Source organism: Poromitra crassiceps, assembly GCF_964638095.1.
Source record: "Poromitra crassiceps genome assembly, chromosome: 5".
Taxonomy (NCBI): Eukaryota; Metazoa; Chordata; class Actinopteri; order Beryciformes; family Melamphaidae; genus Poromitra; species Poromitra crassiceps.
The window spans coordinates 53423796-53434975 of NC_139642.1; the positions used below are offsets into that span (position 1 = coordinate 53423796).

Consider the following 11180-nt stretch of genomic DNA (forward strand, 5'->3'; position numbering starts at 1 on the left):
AGAGTTCCTGTAAATGTACCACGTTATGTAGTGAATGTGTAGAGTTCCTGTAAATGTACCACGTTATGTAGTGAATGTGATGTAGAGTTCCTGTAAATTTACCATGTTATGTAGTGAATGTGTAGAGTTCCTGTAAATGTACCATGTTATGTAGTGAATGTGTAGAGTTCCTGTAAATGTACCATGTTATGTAGTGAATGTGTAGAGTTCCTGTAAATGTACCATGTTATGTAGTGAATGTGTAGAGTTCCTGTAAATGTACCACGTTATGTAGTGAATGTGCTGTAGAGTTCCTGTAAATGTACCACGTTATGTAGTGAATGTGTAGAGTTCCTGTAAATGTACCATGTTATGTAGTGAATGTGTAGAGTTCCTGTAAATGTACCACGTTATGTAGTGAATGTGTAGAGTTCCTGTAAATGTACCATGTTATGTAGTGAATGTGTAGAGTTCCTGTAAATGTACCACGTTATATAGTGAATGTGTAGAGTTCCTGTAAATGTACCACGTTATGTAGTGAATGTGTAGAGTTCCTGTAAATGTACCACGTTATGTAGTGAATGTGTAGAGTTCCTGTAAATGTACCACGTTATGTAGTGAATGTGATGTAGAGTTCCTGTAAATTTACCATGTTATGTAGTGAATGTGTAGAGTTCCTGTAAATGTACCATGTTATGTAGTGAATGTGTAGAGTTCCTGTAAATGTACCACGTTATGTAGTGAATGTGTAGAGTTCCTGTAAATGTACCACGTTATGTAGTCAATGTGTAGAGTTCCTGTAAATGTACCACGTTATGTAGTGAATGTGCTGTAGAGTTCCTGTAAATGTACCATGTTATGTAGTGAATGTGCTGTAGAGTTCCTGTAAATGTACCATGTTATGTAGTGAATGTGTGTTCCTGTAAATGTACCACGTTATGTAGTCAATGTGTAGAGTTCCTGTAAATGTACCACGTTATGTAGTGAATGTGCTGTAGAGTTCCTGTAAATGTACCATGTTATGTAGTGAATGTGTAGAGTTCCTGTAAATGTACCACGTTATGTAGTCAATGTGTAGAGTTCCTGTAAATGTACCATGTTATGTAGTGAATGTGCTGTAGAGTTCCTGTAAATGTACCACGTTATGTAGTGAATGTGCTGTAGAGTTCCTGTAAATGTACCATGTTATGTAGTGAATGTGCTGTAGAGTTCCTGTAAATGTACCATGTTATGTAGTGAATGTGTGTTCCTGTAAATGTACCACGTTATGTAGTCAATGTGTAGAGTTCCTGTAAATGTACCATGTTATGTAGTCAATGTGTAGAGTTCCTGTAAATGTACCATGTTATGTAGTGAATGTGTAGAGTTCCTGTAAATGTACCACGTTATGTAGTGAATGTGCTGTAGAGTTCCTGTAAATGTACCACGTTATGTAGTGAATGTGCTGTAGAGTTCCTGTAAATGTAGCACGTTATGTAGTGAATGTGCTTCATTCAAGTTTTATTTGACATTTTCATGTAAATTATATGGTGCTGAGATATTTTACTGTCTCATAAATGTGTCTCAGTGTCAACAGCTCAGTTTCAAACTTTTGGCCTCTCGGATTCCTTCTGGATTTGGTCCTAATGGTGCGACCACACCTAGAGTTGACTGCATTTTGTTTATTCCAAAAACAAAGTGCAAACGTTGACTTTGCACTTGCATTTTGATTGGGTTCACTTGAGTTCACACAGTCAGTTACAGCGAGCCCAGGCTTGTAGACTCACAAGTCATTTGTTTCCTGGACAGTTTTGGTACTGTACCCAAAACTCCTGTCCTGTAGAGTTTGCTGCAGCCGGGCGAGTCAGAGCAAATCCCATTCCAGTCCCTGTACTGTACTTGAAGTAAGCATGACAGACTTGTCTGCTCTCTGGGACATACTGTAACTTTACCTTCTCTGGTGTTCAAGAGCACATGAAGATATCGCTTATTACGAGCATCAGTCAACACACTGCAGTCTTCCCTGTTAAAGGAACACTCCGCCGATTTTCAACCAGCTTTGTATCATTACAAAATCAGTAGTACTGTATATCCGAGACGAGTCGTCTCCCAAACTCTCAGTTAATTGAATAATACAGTTGAATGAGGTCTCTGACATATGTGCTCTCCCTTAAATAGCCTACCAGTCACTTCTGAAATCTACTGCATAACCCAATGTATTTTTCTATTTCATTAATCAAATTAAATAAATCTAAGCCATGTTACTGGCTAAGATAACCATCTTTTAATAGATGTATTTGTTATATTAGATACTCAATGTGCATGAATGGATAATGGAATTATAGGCTACTTGTTTTTTACTCAAATACTCTCATTCATTATTATATTTAAATCATTGGATTTTATTGAATGCAGAAAATACACAAAACAATCTGCATTATATATCGGCCATCGGCCACCCTGCTCTCTAAATATCGGCATCGGCCATTGAAAAACCCACATCGGTCGACCTCTAATACAAAGCTGATTGAAAATGGGCGGAGTGTTCCTTTAAGCCAGGCTTTAGCATGTGTACAGTGAGCTGTGTAACAGATGGCAACCTCTGTCTCTCTACACCGCATGTTTTGGCTTTGCTGTTAGTTAGTTCGGGTTACTTCACCGCTAATGAACCACGATACAGTTCGCATGGAAGAGGAGCGAGCCAGGCGGGTTTCGGTGCGGTTATTTGGTGCGTGTGAGTTCAAATGGCTTCATTTGTCGCCAAACAAGCCAAACTCAAAGAGTAAACGCTCCAGAGTGTGAACACACCCCTGTGAAGATGCTTGGTGTGATGCCACATGTTCACATGTTGAAAGATGTCAGTGTAATAGCATAGTATATCCCCAGTCCCCGGGACCAGCTCCCACACCGGAGTGTGTGTGAGCTGGCTGGGACTCTACTGGTACTCTGGTACCCTAATCTGGTACGCTGGCTGGGACTCTACTAGTAGTTAGCCTACTGGCTAACTACTACCGGTAATTAATAATTTAATTAAGAAAGTTTTCCAATTAGGTGCTTCCCAGGTGACCAGTGAAATGGTATCTATTTCCTATCTAGGAACGTCAAATGTGATGTGACAACAAGTGGTATCTATAGCATATGGATACTCTATGATAGTGTTGTTACACTATATGAACAACACACACACACACACACACACACACACACACACACACACACACACACCACTACAGGTGACAGGTGTCAGGCAGAGGACAGCTTGACCATAATGATCACATGTGATGAACTCACACAAGTACAGTATCTTTGATATAATCACGAGCGTACATGTGGTGATTGTCTTACCTGGCACAGCATGCTGCGTATGAACTTGCCACAGGTGGCGTAGCCCGAATAGTCAAAGTTGTCCATTATGGTGTAAAAGCGGTTTGAAATCTCCTCATCCTTTTCCCGATCACAGCATCCAAACTTGCCGTAATCCTTGCAGAAGACCAGTGGCTGACGGGGCCCAAACGGAGGCTTGTAGTCCAAGCACTGCGGGTGACAGCTCCCCCGCCAGGCGTGGAGGAGCAACAGCAGGAGGAGCAGAGGGAGGTGGGAGGGTGAGGCGGTCTCCGGGATGAGCCGGGGGGAGCGGCCGGTCCTTAGGGTCATGGTGTGTAGGTGAGAGGCTTCTCACTGCAGTTCAGTAGCCGGCTGGCACCACACCCAGCTTCACAACTAATGGATGCACTTTGTGATCTTCATATATGTGGTAATGCAAACTTCACTGATGTATGAGCAAAGAATATGGCTTGTTGAGGTGGAAGCTAGTCAAGCTACACCTTACAGCAGTGTTTGTCAAGTACAGGTCTGAGAGCCAAACACAGAACGCTCTCAACAGGTTTAAAAGCTTCCCGTAATAAGTCTGGACGACTTGACATCCAAAGCTATTGGCTGGTGTGTGTCCTTGTGTGTGTGTGTGTGTGTGTGTGTGTGTGCGCGTGTGTGTGTGTGTGTGTGTGTGTGTGTGTGTGTGTGTGTGTGTGTGTGTGCGCGTGCGTGTGTGTGCGTGTGTGTGTGTGTGTCTCAAACGCACTGACCCAGCATCACACCTGGCTGCAAGTTGGCCCAAGATGTAGGCTACCACACGGTCAGGATTGCTCTGCTTGGTTCATATGTCCACACACCATGCCTAAATGAGATGAGCTCAAACTAATCCAGGTGCCGTGAAGGTTGTGTCTCGGAGGTGCAACTCTTGTCCATCTGTCTTCTCAGGTGTGAAGACAGGAATGTAGATGTAGTCCAGGTAGTGTGTCCTGAGAGTTTGGCACAACCAATGTCCCAAAGTCCTGATGTGTGGAGATTCACCTGGTCACTCTTTCATTGATAGAGTGGCGCGTCACCTAAACCCTCTCAGTGGAAGAAAGGACTACGTTTCCAAATGTTTCCAAGTTCAATCAGTCAGACTCATTCTGTAATCTCCATCTCATGGAGATTTCTCAAAACAAAAAAGTTCCCAAAAACCAGCCTACTCTGTAAAAAAAAAGCACAGCGGCGTTGTTGAGAGGACGTCCAACTTCTTAGAAAGAGGAACCACAAGCAGACCCGGACTGCTGAAAAAAGTGAAGCTGCAGTTTCTGCACTAAGTTTAGCTCCAACTGTGAGGCTGCTGGAGTCTCTCTCTCTGTGTGTGTGTTTGCTCTGGACATGTGCTCGCTGGCTCGCTGCGACCGACAAAAACCATACGTGCAGGCAGCGAGAGAGAGAGAGAGAGAGAGAGAGAGAGAGAGAGGCTCTTTCATTCACACACAGCGCCACGCTGCAACCTAAACTTAGATCCCTCCCTCCTCCTCTCTTCTTCCGTCCACCTCCGCTCTCTCTCCTCCTCTCTCCTCTTCTTCCCTGGCTCCTTCACTCCCCCACAGATACACAGGCATTCTTTGCCGGCGTACGCGCTCCATATTGCCCTGAAGTTGCAACTTTCTCTCCCCCTCCTCGCCTGCCTGTCTCCCCCCACCCCCCCACCACCACCCTGAACATTCCCAGACCTCTCCCCCGTTCCCTCTACCACCAGCTCCAGACAGACTCATTCACACTGCTGTGTGTGTGTGTGTGTGTGTGTGTGTCTGTGTGTCTGTGTGTGTGTGTGTGTGTGTGTGTGTGTGTGTGTGTGTGTGTCTGTGTGTCTGTGTGTCTGTGTGTGTGTGTGTGTGTGTGTGTGTGTGTGTGTGTCTGTGTGGTCAAATGGGGACGTGTGCTGGAAGTAGAGACCAATGGTTTCTCCATGCTTCAATCCAAATCTCTATAAGTACATAATAGGTCAATGTGTGTGCAGCTGAATGTATTGCTTAAAAGCAGAGCCGTATAGATAGAAGAGTCGCGACATCTCCATTCACTCCAATGGACCAGTTTTTTTACTCTCAAGAGTTCCAGGAAGTAAGGTCCTGGATTAAGCAGCACTGTCGAGTTGCCGCAAAATGGACAGTTTGTGTTGTACTTTGAACGTTTTTTTTTTTCTTGAATCAAATTGTACATTATCAGCTTTATTTTAGCATTCAAAAGTAGCGCGAGACCCCTTCCTGGCTGTTCATTGGCTAATGAGTCACGCGTTTTTGGTCCTCCGCTGATGCCACTCTCTCTCTAAATGGCTCTGCTTAAAAGTATTCTGTAGCTGCGTTGTGCTTCAGCTTCCCTCAGCATAGGAACCAGTCTAACACAGATGATGATCTATCCCGCTGTGTTCTACTTTTATTAGGATGAGTTTGCTTTGTAATCAACATCAACGTTCTCATAAGCTGAAGATGATTGAGCACAGATTCAGCCCATGAAGTAAGCTCATGGTCGTCTAGCAGGAGTTAAGCTCTGTGTACACTACAGTGCCTTTCATGTTGTTGTTGAGCTGGCAGTTTGGAGTAACGGCACAAAAACACACTGGAAACGGAAGTGTTGCCCGCACGTAAAATTCAGCTGGAGCACTCACACCAGAAGCTGTCTGTGACCGGTCTAATCTGTTTATTAACAAGGCCGCCGAAATGAAACTGCCTGTGCTTCCAGTACGCTCCGCCTCGCGTCCGAGTCGCTTCCGAGTCGCTTCCGTTTCCAGTGTGTTTGTGTTTCCAGTGTGTTTCCAGTGTGTTTGTGTTTCCAGTGTGTTTGCGCCGTCAGAGACTGAATTAAACACTTTGATTGATGATCATTTGGCAGTTCTATGGGAATTATAGAAATAAATTCCCCAGAAAAAAACACTCCCCCGCTTTCCATGTCAATTATATTGATAATATCAATGATGACATAACTCTGGATATTTGACCCACGCATAACCTTTAAATACGTTTTCCAAAGTGTCTGATAAAAGCAGGCCGAAACACACTGTGCAGGCCAAAAAGAAGAGCTGTGTGTGTGTGTGTGTGTGTGTGTGTGTGTGTGTGTGTGTGTGTGTGTGTTTGTGTTTGAGTGTGAGAGAGAGAGAGTGCATGCGTGTGAGTGCATGCGTGTGTGTGTGTGTGTATTGTGAGTTTGTGTGTGTGTGTGCATGTGTTGTGTGTATTGTGTGTGTGTGTGTGTGTGTGAGAGAGAGTGCATGTGTGTGTGCGTGCGTGAGTGTGTGTGTGCGTGTGTCTGTGTGTGTGTGTGTCTGTGAGAGAGAGTGCGTGCGTGCATGTGTAAGTGCATGTGTGCGTGCGTGTGTTGTGTGTGTATTGTGTGCGTGGGTGTGTGTGTGTGTGTGTGTGTGTGTGAGAGGGTGCGTGCGTGCGTGAGTGTGTATAGACATACCACTACCATCTGTGGCTCATTATTGCGCAGCCACACTTCAGATCAGAGTGACTCCCATCTGGCTGGCTGGAGTGTCAGACACTTTATCACTCTCCTCTCACAGATACAATCCAGCCCTTCACCTGAATTCAATTTATCATTATGTAACTTAATCATCTCAATGCAAATCCACAAACTTTTTTCATGATAGATGGTCAATTATCAGTTTAATATCTAAATGTAGCCCAGGGATACCTTTTGTTAGCCTTTTTATTAACAGTACTTTTGATAGGCCTACTTATTTAAAGTCATAACCTTGAAGATTTCAGTGTTGCTCTCTTTGGCGACACCTATGGCGATGAGCGGTAATTGCAGGTGAGATCCAAACAGTGTTGCATTATGTGACGTAACTGACCTGAGTAGTCCATTTGTTCGGCCATAGTAACGACCCGCAATGCTAGCAGGGTCCGGAAAAAAGTAGCTTGTTATCGTACTTCACACAAGAGTTGTCGAGAACCTATAGTAATAGTTAGTAAGAGTAGTTGAAGAGCAAGTCTATTGTGTCAGCTCCACCTACTCTCTCTGGGGTGTCACCACAGTCACCCAGTTCATAAATGCTGTAATACTGAAGATCCAAAGGCTGCCATCACTGGGTCATAAACATAATCACCATTGTTTTAACTCAGTCAGTGATCGATAGTGACTTAACAGACATTAATTTACATGAAAATATTTGAGATTATAAGTTTAAGTAAATATCAGATACTTTAAGACTTTTACTCAAGTAATATTCAAATAGGTTACTTTAACTTCTACCAAAGTCATTTTCTGGTAAGATATCTGTACTTTTACTCAAGTGTGACTTTCAAGTACATCCGCCGCACCTCTGGAGCAGTCTTCCAAACCACCTAAGAGCAGCACAGACTCTCGGCTCTCTGCCTTTTTATGTAGGAAGGCTTTCTCGTGCTAACTTTTTAACGATCATCAGTTGTACTGTCTGTCGTTATGTTTTTAACTCTGTCGTACCCTGAGATTCTCTGTGAATGAAAAGTGCTGTATAAATAAAATGCATTATTATTACTACTTATTAGCTACCCACCACTGCACCCAGCCGTGGTTAACTCTGGTCGATCTGACCCCGTGCTCACGGCTCTTCATGGCAGCAATCTTTCGATTTTTTGCATGGTTCATCATCTGTATTTAGCCAACCATGAGAAGATCAGACGTGTGTGTGTGTGTGTGTGTGTGTGTGTGTGTGTGTGTGTGTGTGTGTGTGTGTGTGTGTGTGTGTGTGTGTGTGTGTGTGTGTGTGTGTGTGTGTGTGTGTGTGGAGGGGGGTGGTGGATTCTGCATGGTTCATCTGTATTTAGCCAGCCGTGAGAAGATCAGACCTGTGCCAAGGAACTAAGAACACTGAGCTGTTCCCCAGCCCATGTTTAAACTCACCTTGTAAAATGTACTAATGTTTAGAATGACTAAGTTGGTGAGTCAGCGTTTACTGGAAAACACCCACACACATGCACACACGCACTCACACATGCACACACACACACACACACACACACACACACACACACACACACACACACACACACACACACACATGCACGCACTTACACACAAATCTGCGCACACGGCACACGAAACACAGACTCTCTCCCTACAGTATCTCTCTCTCTTTGACCAAACACACTCACTCAGACAGTATCTTTTTGTCCTCTCTTCTCTCTCTCACACACACGCACACACACACACACACACACACACACACACACACACACACACACACACACACACAATGGACACGTAGTCCAGCCCAGTTATGTCATTGTCCAGATGTTTTAGTTTAATAACATGGCCGCATTCTGCCACAACTGCTCATATAAATTCTGCATATAAATAAAATGTGTATTAAGCCAATGTACGGTTTCATGTTGAAAAAGCGTACAGATTACAGCTTACAGCTGATGGTGGCTGCATGCTGAAACGTGTCCATTGTTTGCGCTGATAGCTGAGCCATTTAATTGTTAATTCCATGGCTCTGCTGGTTCCTCTGCTTTCTGCTAACTGTGGCTGTCTGTCTCTAGCCTGGATCACTCCCTGTGTGCTTCTAGAAAAGGTCCGTGTTGCAACTTGCTCCCGCGGCACGTTACTTCGTCCCGGATCGCTTTTATTTTTATGAAATTGAATTTCTCCTATGAAATTATTAACACCAGCGATTGTTCGACCAACGTGAATCTCGTCGACCAAGAGCACGTCGACCAAACAATCGACCAATCGACCTGGAGGGGGCAGCCCTAGTGTGTGTGTGTATGTGTGTGTGTGTGTGTTTATCATTTAGGGGTTACATTGTACTCAAGTACAACACAATTCTTGTAATCTGTTGTCTGATTTGTTGCCGAGCTCCAAAAGCTGCTCGCAGAGGGCTCGGAGCGCCTAGTGTGAACTGGGCATTGGTGAGATGATGAGCTTCATCAGATGACCTCTAGAGGGCGTCTGACTGTGAGATGTGTGTTTCCCATACAGAGGCACAAAATCAAGTTGGTCAGTGTGTATAGAAATTGATCTCACTCGATCTCTATAGAGCTGAAGAGTCATGTGACATCTCTTGCCCCGGAAGAGTAGTCAGTAGGTCACGGGTTGGCTTGGTTCCAGCCTTAAAACTCATTATACAGTTTTTCTAAATGTCTATGGAGAAAATTAATGGGGAACTCTCTACCGGGGCAAGAGATGTCACGTGACTGTTCAGCTCATTAGGTTAGGTAGGCTAACTGAACCGTGTCGTAGTGCTTCAGTGCATAAATAGAATTGAACACATGCGCTGTGGGTCTGGTCTCTATGCTTGTTAAAGTAGAATGCCATAACTTAGATTTCTCTTTCATATCACTTAATTTATGTTGCCAATTAATTTTTCTTTTAAATAATAAAGTTGAAATCGTGTTATTCTTATGTTTATTATGTGTCAATAGAAGCTACTTTTAAAAGGTTTCATGTATTTTTATATCCCCTAAAAATTCATATATTTTAGTTATTGCAGTAGTTTATTGCACCTGTCCGAAGTATTTACTGTAATCTGAAATTGCACTTCACAAAAATATTTAATAGGAACTTCACTTCAGAAAATTGAGCCCACTTTAGTTTGAAGTAATAGACCCTTTTCACAGGGGCCATTTTGTGTCAAAAAGGCAGGGTAAACACAGGTGCAAGCAAAACACTAATGAGGGTTTCCAACTTCCCTTGAGTGTAAGTTGGAAACCCTCATTACTGTTTTGCTTGCACCTGTGTTTACCTTGCAGTTTCGACACAAAAGGCCCCGCGTGAAAAGGGTCTATTACTATCAGTTTAGGCTTTAGGGCACAGGCACATATCAAAATGAAAAAACAACGACATTATACAATTGTTTAATTTAGTTATTGCTTTTGGTGATTATTGGTCAATTTCAGGCAGTTTCATGTGATGATTGATGTTTCTTATTCTTCTTATTCCAAAACTGCTTATCTTTTGGTTTCCAACTGCATATCTGTTCCAGCTGGTGCCTGTGGTTGTTTGTCTAAGATGTTCCAGACAGAGACAGAGCTCTACATCTGTAACTCTTTGTTTTGTTTTTTGGAACAGATTAGTCTCTTAGGTCAGGCCGTGCTGCTCTCAGGTCAGGTCGTCCTGCTCTCAGGGTTGAAGTGTTTGACATTTCAAATCGTTTTCTTTCAGCAATCTGATTGTAACAACGTCTTCCATCCTTCATTTTCAGTGTTCTTCAGGGATTGCTGCTTGTTTGTGATGAGATTGTGGGGAGCCATCTTTTGGAGGCTATATTATATGGTGATGAATCTGAATATACTCTTGTGCCGTCTAACAACAGAAATTATAGTTTATAAGTGCACTACCTACCATACTGTAGAAATAGTTTGAACATTTTGAATCAGTCATGTTGCCATAGACAGAAAATAGTTATTTTGCTAAGCACTATGGGGTATTCCGTGTGTGTGTGTGTGTGTGTGTGTGTGTGTGTGTGTGTGTGTGCACGTGCGTGCGTGCGTGCGTGTGTGTGTGTGTTTGTGTGCGCGTGCGTGTGTGTGTTTGTGTTTGTGTATCTGCATGTGTTTGTGTACCCCTCATGTCCCCAAAGACACTTGCCTGGCAGAGCTACAGATGGAGCATCTATATGGCCTGAAGTCCTGAACACCACAACACACACACACACACACACGCGCGCGCGCGCGCACGCACGCACACACACACACACACGTGCGCGCACGCACGCACGCGCACACACACACACACACACACACACACACACACACACACACACACACACACACACACACACACACACACACACACACACACACACACACACACATGCTGCATTCCTGTATTTGAGCCTCCTCAAATCTCTCCTCCTCCTGCTAACCAAGTGTCATCGGTTTATATCTCAATTCACTCTGCTCCGCCTCCTTCATTTTATAATCCTAATCAAACACATTTCC

At 43.7% G+C, this 11180-nt stretch overlaps 1 protein-coding gene across 1 annotated transcript in view; it reads right to left on the reverse strand.

Moving 5' to 3' along the window:
• The window catches only part of LOC310776611 (HHIP-like protein 1), a gene marked incomplete at both ends in the record, with an annotated part of 33281 nt that extends 29669 nt beyond the window's left edge, over window positions 1–3612 (reverse strand). The window contains one exon of the mRNA XM_083636787.1: window positions 3304–3612. Within this exon, the coding sequence (XP_083492913.1) occupies window positions 3304–3612 (309 nt within the window). The remainder of the gene's footprint in view (window positions 1–3303) is intronic.
• Window positions 3613–11180: the final 7568 nt, after the last annotated feature.